The sequence below is a fragment of the Lepeophtheirus salmonis genome, chromosome 2, assembly GCF_016086655.4.
Source record: "Lepeophtheirus salmonis chromosome 2, UVic_Lsal_1.4, whole genome shotgun sequence".
Lineage (NCBI taxonomy): Eukaryota > Metazoa > Arthropoda > Copepoda > Siphonostomatoida > Caligidae > Lepeophtheirus > Lepeophtheirus salmonis.
The window spans coordinates 27,823,842-27,841,060 of record NC_052132.2 but is presented as its reverse complement, the minus strand read 5'-3'; the positions used below and the strand labels follow the sequence as shown (position 1 = coordinate 27,841,060).

The following is a 17,219-nucleotide window of genomic DNA, read 5'->3' as shown; positions in this document are numbered from 1 at the left end:
AAAAACCCCTTTTTTTTGTCAATTATTATTTTTGATGTTGCCACAATTCTGAAATAAAAAGTCTCTGTAATTCATTTTTTATCCTTCTTAAACAATATTTTTTTAAATTCAGGTTATTCGGTCAAATTGTGTTTTCTAAAATAAATTTAGTCATAAAAGTTTCTTCACAAATTTGATATTTACAAAAAACATGCTGTTAAAGATTTGTAAACAAGACCAACAGGCCCCACATACAGAAAATCTTAGTAAAGGGTCTGTTTTAGAGAGGGAGCGTTGAAATCATATAGCCTAGCCCCATAAGGGAGTTTGGGGGAGGGCATTTGACCCTAAAAGTTTAATAAATGAACATGAATATTTGTATTCTTAGCAAGTAAATAAATACAATCCATCTTGGAACAAATTTCAAATTATTGCCACAACCCCTAGCACACATTTTGAACTCCCCTTATGTAGGCCCGCACTTTAATATAAGATATAGATAACGCAAATTGTAAGTATTTGTAATAAATGGACCGTCACAAACGTTAATAAATATATATCTTTTTTAGATAAAACATCTTTCAAAAATCAAAAATAACTAAATTCTGTTAAGAATATTTAAATCAAAAAAGTCCTTCAAAAATTTTCTTTAAAAAAACTTATAACCTAAGCCTTGATTTCTCAGTGTATTTCTTGCGTTTTTCAATATATATTTCAGGAATGTTTATTTATTTCTTATGGAATTTATTATTTTATCTTCAGAAATTGCAAAAATATGTACTCACATATAAAAAGATTCACATATTTATAGAAAAATGTGTATTTTTATAATTTAAACAATATTATCACATATTTTTTAAAGATCATACTTTGTTTTATAATGTCGTGTGAGACCATCTGACTAAATGGAAGTGGAAAAATAATTCACACTTAACCCCAACTAAAGAAACTTGGATATATTTACATTCATTGCATAAGATCTCTTAATTTTTTTTTTGAATCTTTCCTTTTGTAGTTATGTTTGTTAAAAATATTATTTCTAAAAGTAGAGTGTTTCAATATTTTTTTTTTTGTAGAAGTACAATTTTTCCACATATTTCATGCAAGTAAATATTAAGTTAATTTAAAATTTCTGGGAGTTTTTCCCTAGATGTCTTTAGTGAACAAGAGCTTCAAGTATGCTTAAAGGTTAAGGAAATACTTGAAAAAGTTCATTTACAGTTTTGTGTTTGGTGAACCCAGTTGTGTGTTACAGCATTCCAAAATCGAAGTAAAAAAGGGAAATTCAGTATCCCCACGGTCAAGGTGAAAAGGCAGAGATGCCGGCCAAAACAATTGTGCATAATATGAACTTAATACAATATCGAAATCAACAGCAAAGTGGTGGTTCCAACGATTCCGTTCTGGTAATATGGACGTCGAAAATGTTGATTAAATAATGGAAATCGTCAAGTTAGACCAACATGTGAGCACTTATTCCATTACCCAGGAACTGAAGATTAGCCAGAAAATCGTTTGGAGCCATCTAAATTGGTTAATCCTAACTATGTTTATGTCATTGTCATTTTTGAAATTTTTTTCAAAAAAATTTAAATTTACATATCTATTTCTCTATTTATCAAGGGATTGAGAAGTTTCAATTTTAGAGTTATGTCACTGAATTTAAGAAGTTTCAGTTTTAACGTTATTATAAAGCGAAAAAACGCTCAAAACTTTTTACTTAACCTTTTATTAGTATATAAATTTATATTTCCCCCCTGCACTAATGCAATTTTAAATGTAGAAGGATATACTAATCTATACATTAATTCATTTTCTCACTCCCTCCAACCCAAAAATAAAAAAATACATGTCTCTGATATTAACAAGGGTATTAATTTAGTAATACCATAAGTTTCTATGCCGAATTTGTGTAAGTGTGTGACATATAGTATTATTGAATTAAGACCATTGCTCTCAAATCAGCTGCCTGTTATATGATTTTGGGCGGAGAAATTGAATTAAGGAAATAAAACAGAGAATATTTGACTTTTAAATATCAGTACTACAGGGAAAATGATATGATTACATATATTTCAATTCAAATATATTTTTTTTATTTTTGCATTTTTAAATCAATTTACCCCAAATATAAGCAAGAGTTCTTCGTTAAAAGGAAGATGTTAATTCACGCAATACTTATTAGATAATCAACAGAAAAGAAGACACGAGCACACGCTTCACAGTTTTTAATTGCTATACTTAGTTTCTTCTTTACACTGATCTCTCCTCTTCCCAAGACTTATGAATATTCGCTTGAATTCACATTATGAAATGCCTTTTATTGACTAACTTCATTTATTTTCGAAATAAAGCATCCTTTTGAAAACTACTTAGGCCTAAGTTGTAGTCGAGTCCCTTTTACATATATAATCTCTCTAGACAAATAATTAAAAAAAAAATTGTCAAATGAGAGCTCAAGGTTTATCTTTCAGTTACATCATAGACTATCCTGATTCATAAATAACCTTCAGTGAATTTTTTATATTTTTTTATAATAGATAAGTACATCCACAATTTATGTTGGTATTTATGTATAAGTGGAAAGCAAAAAAAAAGGGCTTAAGATTAAAATAGTTGAGTTTATATGTGGAGTAATACAATTGGATACGGCTTAGATATTAACTTATATATAACTGTTTTTCATTTCGAGCAAATCAAGGTTTACAATTCTTATTTGAATATATACTAGTGATAAAAATTGGCATGAAAAGAAGTATTCGGCGAGGTTCTAGACGCCATAGAGCTAACTTAATCAACCTTTCCTCCAAAAAGAAACAGAAAAAATGGACCAAATTAGATGGTAGGATTTAGCCAATTCTTCCCAACTCTGGAATTATTATTCCATAACTTTTTGAAAATTGTTCACGACTCTTTCTTCCTTCCATCTTAATTAGGGCATTTTAGTATGTGACCATGATATACAACTTGGATAATCAGTGAGTTGATACAATTTGACTGAATTGAGAGCAAGGAGTTCAACTCATATTAGAAAAGAAAAAAAAGCGGAAAGTATGTACATTATATAAAATTTAAAAAAATAAATAAATATGACTTTAGATGAGGTTTATCAATGAGTTAAAGTACTCCTTGGCTCATTGAAACATATATTTTTTTCTTCAATCTGTTGTTATTATTTTATTCTCGCGGAGAGAATGTCTAAGTATTGAGGGAGAAGCTGCATTTGAGTGTATTCATGAAAAACGGAGGGTAACACCAGGGATTTTGTTAGGAAGTTATCTTTTATATTATTAAAGTAAAATTTTTATGTTCGTCAACACCTGATAACTCTGGGTACTACAGCTAGTCGTCTATAAGCAAATGTTAAAAACAATTGTTGTTAATTAATGTGCATCAGGTCCTTTAGGAAAATAATCCTCATATTTCCCATTTTAACTACCTGAAAGGAAAAAACACGTCGAAAGCGACCAAGAAAATTTGCAATGTATATGGAGGTGATACACTTTTGTTTCGTGATGCACAATTTTGGTTCGAGTGATCCCACCCTTTACTCAATTCTAGCAACTACTGTAAACAACTTGCCCGTTTGAAGATAGCGATCTAACAGAAGTGGTCAGCATTGGTGAATAGGAGATTCCAAAACATTACCAAGACAACTTCAGGGCGCATACATCTTTGATGACATGCCAGGAGATCCGGGAGCTCCAAGACGCCTGGGGTACAAATTTGGTATCAACAGAGGCATGTCAGGATTACTTGTCCTATTTTTTTGCCAATAGGAATAAGGGGTTCTACGACAAGGGCATTATGAAGTTGGATTCTCGTTGACAACAAGTTATTGAACAGAACAGGGGCATACTTGGCTTAAATCGGATGATTGTAACACACTTCTTATAAAGCATTGAAATAAAGCAAAAAATGAGAAATTACTTTTTCCCCAACCTACTATTTTGAGTAAGAACACCGTGGTAATGGTGTTCGAGGCTGCTGGGAGGAAGTTAAAGAGTTAGTTAGCTTTAGAGTTCATTCTTCAGTCAACAGCATAAACAATTCCATATGAAGTGTCGTAATGACCTCAAACATCCAGGCCAAAGTGGGATTTTCTTCTACGATGAAGAATTTACGGAATGTATATTTTATAGTTAATTTACGAAAAAATAATTTTTAATTGATAATTGCAATATATGACAGTTTCTTGAACAAACAAATTAATCTACACGTAAGATATTTTACAATTTGGGGGTTGTATCCTGAGTCCTCATTCTAAAATGTTTAAAAAGTCGTGACATACTACAATTGTATACAATCAATTAAGAAGTATTACAATGGAAGGAATAAGAAATTTTCTCTCTCATTGTCTTACTTTTCTTATTCCTAATCGGGAAAAAAAAGAAGATACAAATTTAGGAAAGTTATAGGGATTTTTTGTACATATTCATGGATTTAATTCTAATATGCGTGTTTATCATTGATATCAAGTAGTGCTCAATGCAGTTGTAAAGTCTTTTTTTGATTTTTAAATCCATTTGATGTAGTATAATCCAGATTTATTGGAAATTTGTTGATTTTATGTATGTAGTAAAAACATTAACCCAAGATGGGATCTCCTTCAAATATGATACAATTTATGACGTCAGTCAAAACACACTTAACAGGTTATTTTTTTTTACATACATCGATTGTTCAACACTCTTACAATAATTATAATTCACGTATTCTAATTATTTTGCAATTGTTAATGAACAAAGGTGTATGCACAAAGTTAATATACCATTGTAAACCAAACTTGAAATAGGGTTGATATAATACACTTGCATACTATGTACAAACAAAAAGCATATTAAATATAATTATCTAGATATGTAGACAATGGTGTCGGTTCCCTAAACCAGTACTACGAATACTGACGGGTTCAAAATGGTACAATACTAGGCTGTTTTTGGAACAGGGACTTAGAGCTCCAACACTCTATAAAATAAGTAACCCCTGATGACTTAAGTTGTATAAAATAAAACCTGCGTCCGCAGGATTATATTTATATATTTTATTTTTTCCCCCAAAAATTACAAAATCTCATTGCAATTCTCAAATAATTTCAAAAATGTAATTTTTTGCTGAAAATTTCAAAAATAGAACTTTTTGGTAAAAATTTCAAAAATTGAATTTTTTGTAAAAATTTCAAAAATCCACAGCTATTCACAAAAAATAGAATTTTTTGGAAAAAAAATTTGCTAAAATCCATAGCTATTCACAGACAATAAATTTTTTGGGAATAATTTCAAAAATTCACAGCTAGTCAGGTAATTAAAATTTTTAGTAAATAAAAATTTGAAGATTTTTTTTTTTTAAATTTGGATAATTGGTGGTTATAGCCCCTCCAGTCCACTCCCTGCAGGCGCTCCTGTGCTGGTATGAAAAATAAAAGAAACCAAAAAAAATGAAAGGATAGTCCAAACAGTTTGATGAATGTATTGGGAGATGAGCAGCTTAGTTGCCATGGGATTTTGTTAGATAAACTGCAAGCAGCTGTGAGATGAAGAAAATAAAAATAGATACCACTTCATAATATTTAGCAAGGACAAATAGACTGGAATTACTCTGATGTCGATTCTAAATTCTTCTTTGATTACAAAATGAGTTTACACTTATACTGCTATTTTGTATCAGCTCTTATTTAGACAGTCTCATCCAGTTCACTCTCGATCCGGTCTAGTTTAGTCTTAAATCCTTATATAGTCGGTCCTTGATGACATCCATCAACTTTAATTCTACTGAAGTTTTATTTTGGACAACCAACAATTCTCTTAGTTGGACTTGGGGGAAAAACCCAATTTTTGTCAGTATACAAAAATATATTTAACTCCTTGTGAGGCAAAGAGTGATAGTGTTGTTCCTTAGACTGGACCGGGCTGAATAAATAAGGTCTGCCACAACACTATTTATAACTACTAATACAACTCCCTATTACACTTTATTATTAAATTTCTGATAGTTAACTTCACCCAAAATTATACTATGTAGAAAAAATTAAGAATAAAAATTTGATTATATAAAAAGAAATCGTCAAATTTCAGATCGAGTCAAGCATAAATCCGACTGACAGCCCTGCGAGTGCATGCTAATTGCCCTAAGCAACATTTTTATTCTACAAGTTATTGAAAAGTACCGAAATACTGATAATAGTGGGTGGTGGATTTGGTGTGAAAAGTTTTGATCCCTCTCAGACCATTATAATGTTACCTAAATCGGTGCAATTTTGATATAAAATTCGTTACAAAATTTTAGTTTGAATTTTGGCCTACGTAAATTTCGATTCGACGGTCTAAATTTCGATCTACAGGGTATTTCAGCTGAATCCAGACTACCTTTAACTGCATCTTGATCAATAAGGGAAGCAAGTAGAGGCTTGAAATTTTATTTGCAAGTTCTAATAATACAAAATAAAAATTCATTGAATGTGTTTGCCACTTTTACGAATCATTTGCTCCATACAAGGCCTAAATGATTTTCAGGTCTTCACCAAGCCCGCAGGGGAAACTTTGTCCCCAGTACTTGATGATGGAGGCCTTCAATGAGTCGATGTGTTGTGTGATTTGGCAAAATTCTTCCTCTCTAACTCCTCCTAAGAGAAGTAATGCATGGGATTCATATAGGGGGAGTTTGAGGGCCTGGTGAGGAGGTGTCAACAGGGCATCTTCTCTCCTTTCAACAAGCTTTGGGTCTTGCAGGCCTTGTGAGAAGGGGCCGAGTCTTGTTGAAACAAGAACTCGACACCTTTGGACTCATCTAAGGTATCACTTAGTCAGACGGGAGTTCACAGTACTTGTCGTTACCCACCCTCTCCTTCAGCTCAAAGAAAAGGGGAGGGGATCCCCCATCTGTTGCTAGCAATGATCCCAATGGTCATGATATTGTCTGGAAACTTGGTTTTAAAGAAGGAGGCATCTCTTTGTTACCAACCCTCTGTTGTTCTGGATTGTTTCTTATCCAATAAAAGACGATTCGGTTATCATGGGAATTCAAATCGTTCAGCAATTTTCTTCCGTGGGCAGCCCTGGCGGCCTTAATTTTATCTATAAGTATATGCTTTTGTAGAAGCGCTATAACTTTATCCTCAGGGCAGTGTTTATGGTCCTGGAGACTGTTTCACGGCTTACTTGGCACTTTTTGGCAAGAGCGATTGCCGCAGTCCCAGGAGATGCCTTCAATGACTGTTTGAGGCCTATGAGGAATTTGGGAGTGTTTTTGTCACTTCAGGACTTGTATATATTTCTTTTATATTCTCCCTCCTTCTTCCAGCATTTGTAGACACCATAGACTGTGCTCTTTGAATAACTGAGCATATTATTAGTGTGAGCTGGGCTGTGTTCCACTCAAGTTAATTCAATGATGGTCTCCTCCATAGTATATACTTGTTTTGAATTAAACGTTGCGCAACCAACTTAAAGCTAAGGCTCAATCTCTCACTTTCAAATTGAAAAAATCGAGTTAAATGTTTTCCTTATTGATCCAGATATAATTAAAGGTGGTCCCAATTTACCTGAAAGACCCTGTAGAAAAAATCACTTATGAGCGAACAGAAAATAACTCGGTTTTTTACTGAGTTTCAACACTAACCAATACCTATATTGGCACCGAAAGCAGATGGAAAATATTGGTATGGGTACCACACTAGTAGCTAATGTACAATACATACTCGGAGCTCGATAAAATTTTACGGAAATATTCATCGGGTATATACATATAATTCATTATTTAGGCAAATGAAAAAAATTGTATTTTTTTGTCAAAGAAAAAATAATTATAAATGTATGCATGAAAAAAAAAAAATAACCCACATACATAATAAGTACCTATATTACCAATATGGCAGATGTGCCCATGTAACACAAGATATACAAGAGTATTGACCCCTTTTAAGTTCATTTATAGAAATCATGATGTCGCACCAAAAATTGATTTTCCATTAGGAATAACAAAAATATATTTACATATATATATGTACGATATTTAAAGAAAAGGTTAAATTAAGAAAGATTGGGTCATAGCGGGTGCGCTGTGGAAATTAGAGCACTTATAAAAGAGATATAAAAAATCCATGAGAAGAATTGATATTTCTTAGCATCAGCTGAAGAACTGTGTGTATTGACAGCCCCTCCTAAAAAAATTATCACAATCTATCGAAAAATGACCTCAGAAAGAGACAAAAGAATTTAGGTTGCTGCTCTATTTTGTGCGGAACACATTTCATCATAGATCTAAAACTTGAGTAAGGCAAGCAGACAGAATATTAACAACGTCAAGAAGGCCACTAATGACGGTGACACCTCGTTCTTTCACCTTAAACTTTTTTGCTTCAGGACATTTTGTCTGAAAGCCAATTTGCCAAAAGAATATTTCGTCTTTTATATAAATAATGATAAAATTATGCCCCTAAATTTCAATACATACATATATATTATGGAAATCTCACTATGTAATGAGTTCGAGCCAGAGACAAAATAGTTGATAAAATTAGTATAACAAGAAAATTAAAAAGTAAAGAAACAAGACAACGAATCGAATAGAAGAAGTACTAATCTGTTCTCCATAGGCATAATATGAGGAAAGATCATAGTTCTATAATTATTCCGACGGAAAAAGACAATTTAACGCGTTTTATCATACTACATAGTTAGGATTAACCAATTTAGATGGCTCCAAACGATTTTCTGGCTAATCTTTAGTTCCCGGGTAATGGAATAAGTGCTCACATGTTGGTCTAACTTGACGATTTCCATTATTTAATCAACATTTTTGACGTCCATATTACCAGAACATAATTGTTGGAACCACCGCTTTGCTGTTGCATTCGATAATGTATTAAGTCCATACAAAGCACAATTGTTTTGGCTGGCATCTCTGCCTTTTCATCTTGGCCGTAGGGATACTGAATTTCCCTTTTTTTGCTTCAATTTTGGAACGCTGTAACACACAACTGGGTTCACAAAACACAAAACTGTAAATGACCTTTTTCAAGTATTTCCTTAACCTTTAATCATACTTTAAGCTTTTTATGATGCAATGTAGCAATCGTTAGATATACCTCACTAAAGAAATCTAGCCAAAAACACTCAGAACTTTTAGCAGAATCTAACATTTTAAGGCAAACTATCCAGTGGCAAAATAGTTTAAGGTTAAATTACTAGCCACCAATGGCGGTATTGGCATGGAAACAAGCATGAACACACATAGCAAAGGTTGAACATCCTTTTTGGAGACCAACATTCCATTCAGGGCGACAAAAATGTTGCCACTATACTCGCCAGTATGGTGGACCCACTCGACTTTTCCTTCTGGCCGCACGTCAAGAGGAGGGCCTGCCGTACAAGGGCACCAAATCTTGAAGCTCTCAAGGCTTCCATTGATTGGAACTCCATGAACTCGAATTAGAATTTTACTACTTGTCAGAGTTTCCAAGGGTGCATCAAAGTCATTATCAAAGATGATGAAGGCTACATCGAAGATTAAAAATGGCAACAGTTGTTATTACTCCCCTTGCTTCATAAATTTAACTGGTTCAAAATTCTAGATAAAAAATGTCTAGTTTTCAATTACGCAAAAGAGTTAGGTAAGGATATATGTATATTAGACCAGTTTGTTTCTTAACTTCTTTTTCGAATTTTGATTAGGGCTGCCACGAAAAAGTTCTTGTCATGTGGTAAGACAATAACATGTGCAAAATTTCATTGTTCTACCACGATGCCATCTGTAAGGTCATCCATCTCTATGTCATTTTGAAACAAAAGGGATATTTTTTTTTTTAAATAAAGATCGAAATAAAGCAGATTTCTATATTTTGCATAAAATCATTCCAATACTATAAGAAATGATTTAAAAAAAACTTCATTTGATCTACGGCCATTTATGGTTATACTTTGGCTAGAGAAAAGCTAATTTCGGGAGTATTTAGATGTATTAATATTCATGGGGGGTTGCTAAAGTTCGAGATGTTTAATTTTCGCATATTTCGATTGGATTTAGTGTTAAATAGAAGTTGGGGCTGTTGATTAATATTTGTTACTTTACAAAAAGCGCTGCTACCCATATATTGAATTATAAATTTAAGCAGAGTTATTATAAATTTGGTAATTAGGTGGTTGGGCAGAATCCATAATAGGAGGGTAATTTTTTTTTGTAAAGGGTATAGACCAAAATATTTGGCCAAAATTGGATGTTCCCTAAAAAACGACTAGGGGCTCAACCTTTATAAAAAAGTTTATAATCACTGATCAATCTAACCGATGGAAAAAATATAAATAATGTGTCTTTCTTAAGTTACTCTATACATATAATACTAGAAACCTGTAAGTGAAGGCTCAAATGAGATAGACTAACTGATAAAATTCCTACAATAACATAACATGAGCTTAGGAGGGCATTTATCGACCATTTTTCATATTTTTTTTGATAAAAATAAGTATTTATTAGATTTAAATAGCACCTATTTATAAAATTAGGCGCGCTTGAGCCTTCACTTACTGGTTTCTAGTATTATATGTGTTAAATTATCAGTTTGGTAACATCAAAATAAATGTTCAAAAATTACTTTCAATGGTACTTTTTCTAACCAGATGGCAAATTTTCCACAATAGTAATTGAAAAAAGTTTAAAAACAATCTTCCCTTATGTATATAAAAATACTAGGACGAGATCAATATCTACAGGAAACTGTTGAAAAAACTCTAAAGGAAATATTCACAAAAAAAAAAAAAAAAACATAACCTGGGTATTTTCAATACCATTATTAAAAAATGGTTTTTATAACAAATATTGATTAGGATATATATTTGTTTAAGCCAGAGTATCATATCGATCAGGTTTAACATGTGTGCAGAGTGAGAAATGAATATTATTTAAACGATATTTACCCTTACCTGGTGGTGCCACCATTTTCTGCCACTTTTGAAAGAGTGTCGTTTTTAAACAGTCTCTTGGATTTAAAGCATACGCCTTATGTCTTGACATGAGCTCTTGCATAGGTTCCAATATGACACACAGCTGGAAGAGTCAAACAAATTTATTTCAATGAGTATTCCTAGTACCTATGTAATGCCTGGCTTTCCGATTGGAAAAACAGGATACGTGAGATAGGTAGATTTAAATCTAAGAAAGGAAATAATTTTCCTTACCCTGAGGTAGTTGAGAGTCGTACTCGTAAGTCCTTGTCGAGTAATGTTTTTGGAAAGAGATTCCATGGGCATTCCAGGGTCTTGGAGGGCTAATACGGATCTAGGGATAAGTTCGCGGTGATTCCTTATTGAAAAATGCCAGGAGCGTATTCTCATTGAGTCATCAAATGAGAATTCAACAACAAGCCGTCCCTCCGTGAATACTTTTTTAATAATAGACTAAAGATGAAAATATATTAATGAAAGTGGTTGGCGTTATTTTTTTGTCTACCTTGGTGAACATGGGCTTTCCATGCAGAGTAACTACGGTACATTGATCACAGTCCATTGTTATACTATTGTTATGAAATGACTCTTTTGGGTGTCGAAGTTCATAATGAAGATCCGTCACTCCGCCTTCAAATATACTGCGAAAGTATCTAGGGATCAAAGTTCGACTTATCGCTGAAATTAAGGAGAAATATTAAAATGGGAGCCTCATTTATGAAAAGGTATATGGTTTACTATATCGCTTAGGTCCATCTTCGAGGCAAAATGTGAGTGTAAAGGTTGCATCCTCTTCAAAAAACTCCGTAGTAAACGCATCCCACCATAAATTATCACTATCATCAGTGCGTTGTTGAAGTCTTTTGTTCATTTCGTGAATGCGATAATCTGGTTGTGGAGGCATGGCCATATGACGACTTAAGTAGTAGTAAATAACAATTGAAATAAAAAACATTAAATGAAAATACGTCAAAGTGGTAATTGAAAGACTTACTTTGGATCCATTCTATCCATGAAATGAGGTGGTGGAGCTCCCATATGTGGTCCCATAGGTGCTCCATGATGTCCAGGTGACATGCCTGGATGATGCATCCCTGGAGGAGGTCCATAATTTTGTGGAGGACCTCCTAAATACTGATGGTGATGAGGAGGGAGAGGACCCTGCATTCCCCCTCCCATATGAGGAGGGCCGATTGGAGGGCCATTGAGTCCAAAGGAAGGTGGAAAAGGTGATCCACCCCCTGAATTAGGCATATAAGGAGGCCCAGAAGATCCCGGACGATTTGGAGATTGTCCTCGAATATTATTAAGACTAGAAGGTCCACAACTTGAGGAAGTTGACGAAGGAGAATTTGGCACACACGGACCACAAGATCCCATTCCGTTGTACTGAGGTGGAGGATGAAAACTATTTGGCGGTTGTTGACCACAGTGATTTGGAGGAGGTGGTGGAGGCTGAACGATGTTGCTATTGCCACCGTTGTTGAGGATATTAGAGTTGGGCCCATTGGAATTACCGGGTCCTCCTCCGTTTCCAATGGGGGTATGAACCATTGGTCCCGGTGTCGAGGGGCCAGAATTTCCTACAGGACTCCCAACAAAACCATGTGGACCTGATGGAGGCCCACATGGAACAAGTTGAGACGGCCCACCAACTGGGGAAGGTCCGTAATTTTGTATAGGGTAAGTGGGTGTACCTGGCATAGTGGGTGTTCCCGGTCCGTTAGGGCTAGCAAAATTTGGAGATGGTCCACCTCCTCCACCACCAAGGGGACCATTCTCCATGCCTACGGAGCCAGGATAATGCCCCCTCCAATTTGAGACTGGTTCCTCCAGGATGATGGATATTTTAGAATTGGATGATGACTCTAAATCTCTGAAAGAAGAACAGAAAAGGTGAATATAACTTTTTTTTAAAAAGACGGTTATATACAGTTATAAACAAATAAATTTCCATAGTGCAGTTCATAATTATAATTACGGAACATGATAAATTAGGGACACTTTAGATGTTTGTACAAAATACATAATAAGATCATCACTGAATTATGGTCTGCATGTTGATACATAGACATACATATAATGTATGTATTAATAGTTGCTAGTATTGAGACCTTTCAAAGACCGAATTTTCTTCAGGCTCGGTCTTTACTAATTTTTTATAGAGGGATTTAAAGCAATATTCCAGAACGCGATTTTAGAGAGTAGACCTCAATTACAGCGTTTTCAAATCGTGGACCAATTTTTTTTTTTTTTTTTTCAATTTGTAGATCGATTTTTTAGCCTATACAGATTTGTGAAACGTTAAACTTCGATGAAGTTATTGTCACAATTTTGAAACACACATGACATCATCAACAATTCATCTATAGCAGAGGTCGGATAACTTTTCTTAGAGTTATCCCGAAAGAACATGTAGCAAAATTAATTTACCAAAAAAAAGTACAGGAACGACCGCAAGATTATATTTAGAGAGAATTATTCACAAAAAATTAAATTTTTACCCTTAATTTCGCGCCAAATTTTTTTAGCTTGACCAAAAAATTCCTAGTAAAAGGTAAAAATACTTTTTTTTTGGGGGTGGGGTGGGGGATACTACTCTCAAGCCCACCCCCTGTACTGGAATGTTGTTCATTTGTTTATTCCATTTAATAATAGGAAGGTGTACTCCCAAAAAATGTTTATTACCCCTGTTCCCCGACCACTGATCAATAAATCAATCTACAGTATGTCCCATGTTATTGTGAATGAAACTTTAGAGAAGTTTAATTGACTTTCTTAATAGTTAACCGATTTATTGCTGTGCTATCAACTGGTAGAACAATAAATGCCAACAATGCATCCAAACAGTGTAGTCAAGGGCATCCGGGCTGTAAGGGGGGGGGGGCAAAATGTCAAAAAAGAGTTCAAAAGAGTCTTGTAATGGAGAAGATGGTTTTCTTTCATTGCTGGTGTCAATTGTGGCCTCTCTACTCCCACCCACTTTTTGATAGCTCTTTGGATAGTATTGTGTGTAACCCAAAGATATCTTGCATAGCCCCTCATAGACTTTGGCCTTTTTGACAGAGCACTTCTTTCTCTCCAACGTTTTGGACTTGCTGACGGCGTAGATGGTGGTCCTGGAGAGTCCCAACTGCTTGGAGTGTGCGAATGGAAATTCGTTGATCACGTTCAAGTGTCATTTTCTCGAATTGTACGTAAGCTAGAGAACTCAAGTTTGTTTTCTTTAATAACTAATTGTTTATACTATAATATATATTTAATTAGTAAGTGTTCAAATTTCAATGCCCTCCCCCTCCTCGGCATCTCTAGACTCAAGGCCATAGTGGAGACCAAGGGGAGCTACTTTGAAAAATAATTGTTTATATAAAGTATCAAGGTACTAAGGTACTTGAATTTTTTGAGAATATAAATAAAGTTGATCTTGGGAAAATTCATTTACGATTCGAAAGGACACAATATAGAACGAATTTTAAATGAGCCAATTCAAACCCAATTTTTTTTTTGTAAGAGCGATTTATAGCAAAAATAATAATTATGAAACCTAATTAAAGGACCCACTTAGTTAGTTCGGGCTTAAAGATCCGGTTCTGTGTTCAGATCGATCCCCAACACAAATATTAAACCTTTAAGAGATTCGTACAAACAAATAAATTAGAGTCAAAATAAAGAATACTTTCTTATAACATTGGTATAATATGTAGGCTTATTTATGCATAAGAACAAGTCTTAGAATGTGTGTTTGTAGGTACTCGTATACATTCATAATTCTTTATGTTTCAACATATCTTTGCATTTTTAAGCAGAAAAAAAAAAAAATTATCTCACTTCTGCTCTGTAGTGTAAAACATTACTCAACAGATGTACAAATGAGCCACCCTGGTCAGTCAACGTATTATCATAAGCTAAAGAGAGTAAGAAAGAAAGAAATGTACATCTAGGTACGACCACCAAATAAAATGAAGACTCCAAACTCTTTGAAGAAAAAGAAGAAGTGAATATTCATGAAGTCACAGGGAGGGTCAAAATACAGAATAAGCAAGCAAAATATTCATAAATAATCACATGAGACAACCAACCCCTTTTCCCCTCCCTCATCATTAGGTGGATAGTAACAAAGAGGGGGAGGAGGAGCTGCTGATTTAATCAATAATCAAGCCAATTTAAAGAAGGTCATTACACCCTCTAAAGGCCATATCTTAGAATTGTTTTTATAGATATATCTACCCAGTAGTGTTGAACTTCGGTCACAAATTCTAAACCAGTCGGACATTATTATAATCATCCTCAGTGGACCAAATTAATTTGTCTTATTAAAGAAGTTAGACCTGCACCGGTCTTACAGAAAAATGTGGTAGATATGTCATCCAAAGATCAGTTAATTTTGTTTTCGGTCTACGCCAGAGATTCTCTCACAGGACAAATCCAGACCACAAGTGCATTTTACAAGCGCTGCAAAAATTAACATAAATGTGTTTTATGTATGTATACATAGTTCGCCTAAATTTATGGCAAGAATGACATGCATGCTCTACTAAGGGTGTCAGCAGGATAATATACAGATTTTTTTAGTGTGTGTGTGGGGGGGTGGGGGGTTTGGTTTCAAAAAAAAAAAAAAAATTTAAATTAATATGTATTTACCTAACATTAAAAATGAAAATATTGGAAAAAAATTCAATTATTAAACTTTTTTGAAAGAAATTTCCAAAATTCATAGCTATTCCCAAAAAAAATTACAATCCACAGCTATTAGCAAAATTAAATTTTTTTGCAAAAAAATTTAAAAAATTCAATTCCAAATATTCAATTTTTCGTTAAGAAATTGAAAAATAAATATATTGTTAAATTTATAGTAATAGGCAAAATTTCTTAATTTGGGGAATGCGGCTACAGTCTCTTATAGCCACCCCTGCGGACCCCCCAGCATTGTATTTTGATATATTAACATTAAACATTAATTATATATTTACAGGTAATATTACTCTGGGCAATTGAACTTTATAACGTGGCACAAAACACTTTATTTTGGTAATCTGTATTAAAATAGTCAATAATGACACCAATGCTTTGGATTTTTGATATTTTTTTTATCAGAGGCGTATGCAGAAAAGAATTAGTACGGACTTTTCAATAAAACACGGCTAAAAAGTTCAGGGCGTCAAACATAGATGCCGTTTTTTTCTTTCTTTTTTCAGTCACCTCATTTTCAGTGTGTACCAACCTTCAAAATATAGCTGGCAAAACTTCAAATTTCGGATAGAGACTTTAAAAAATGATTTAAAAAACAAAAGAATAAAAAAGTGTCTTTTTTGTTAAGGCCGAAACTTTTCAGAGCATATGTTATATGGATCGTCCAATTATTCAATTATTGTATGGTCCTCATCCCAAGTACAAGAGCGTCAACATGGGGTAGACCGTAGGCCCCCTCCTATCAAGGAATTTTTCCTTTCTCCTAGAAAAAAATTTGTTTTGCAACAAATTAAATATTTAAAATTTTATTTCATTTTTCAAATATTGTTCAAAAAAATTTAATTTTCTGAGAATATCTATGAATTTTTTCAAATTTTTCTCCAATAATTTAACATTTGAAATTTAATTTTTCAATTTTTTTTTCCAAAAACCAAACCTTCCCAAAAATATAATTCTGCGGACGCCCCTGAGTACTGTAAAATGTAAAATTACTCATCTGATTTATGTATTGCAGCTTGTACAATTTGCTTATGCAAGTTGCAACTTGTGCAGAATCGCAACTTGTACAGAACATATATATTAATTTGAGGAAGAAAAAAGGAGTCCGTCTTTTGAAAATATTTAAACTTCGGTCTATTGTCTGAAATCGTAATATAAATTGAAATATTCCTCCAAATCGGTCTATGATAAATCTTTTTAGACCAAAACGAAATAAAAACTCGATCTGAGACCGAGTCACAACACTAATACCTTTCTACCTAAGTATATATATATATGTACCTATAAGACAATAAAAAGACGAGAAATAACAATAAAACCCCTAAATGATGATGGACCCTCCCCCTCTCCTTTTTTCGACCTCCTTTAAAGTCATAATTATGTAGGTTGTGTATGTACATATACCGTGTGACCACCCCATATGGAAAACAACACACGGTACATGATTGCACGACCGTGTCTATGTATATAATCTCATACAACAAAAAACAAATGGTCCCTACTACTACATAGTTACTTACTTACAACATCATATTTAGTACAAAAAGAAATGAGGAGGGGGAAATAAATCAAACTAAATAAATAGTAATAAATAGCTGAAGTGGTGATGTAATG

General features: G+C 33.6%; 1 protein-coding gene across 2 annotated transcripts in view; it reads right to left on the bottom strand.

Annotated features, from left to right (window-relative positions):
• The window catches only part of LOC121132662 (uncharacterized), a 57,848-nt gene that overhangs the window by 14,694 nt on the left and 25,935 nt on the right, over positions 1–17,219 (bottom strand). Inside the window, exons 2-6 of one of the 2 annotated variants that reach the window (XM_040728088.2) lie at positions 11,911–12,792; positions 11,655–11,833; positions 11,422–11,594; positions 11,151–11,369; positions 10,890–11,019 (exon numbers count right to left, since the gene is read on the bottom strand). In XM_040728088.2, the coding sequence (XP_040584022.1) occupies positions 10,890–11,019; positions 11,151–11,369; positions 11,422–11,594; positions 11,655–11,833; positions 11,911–12,701 (1,492 nt within the window). In that variant the 5' untranslated portion in view covers positions 12,702–12,792. The remainder of the gene's footprint in view (positions 1–10,889; positions 11,020–11,150; positions 11,370–11,421; positions 11,595–11,654; positions 11,834–11,910; positions 12,793–17,219) is intronic. The other variant, XM_040728089.2, reaches the window with a different exon arrangement.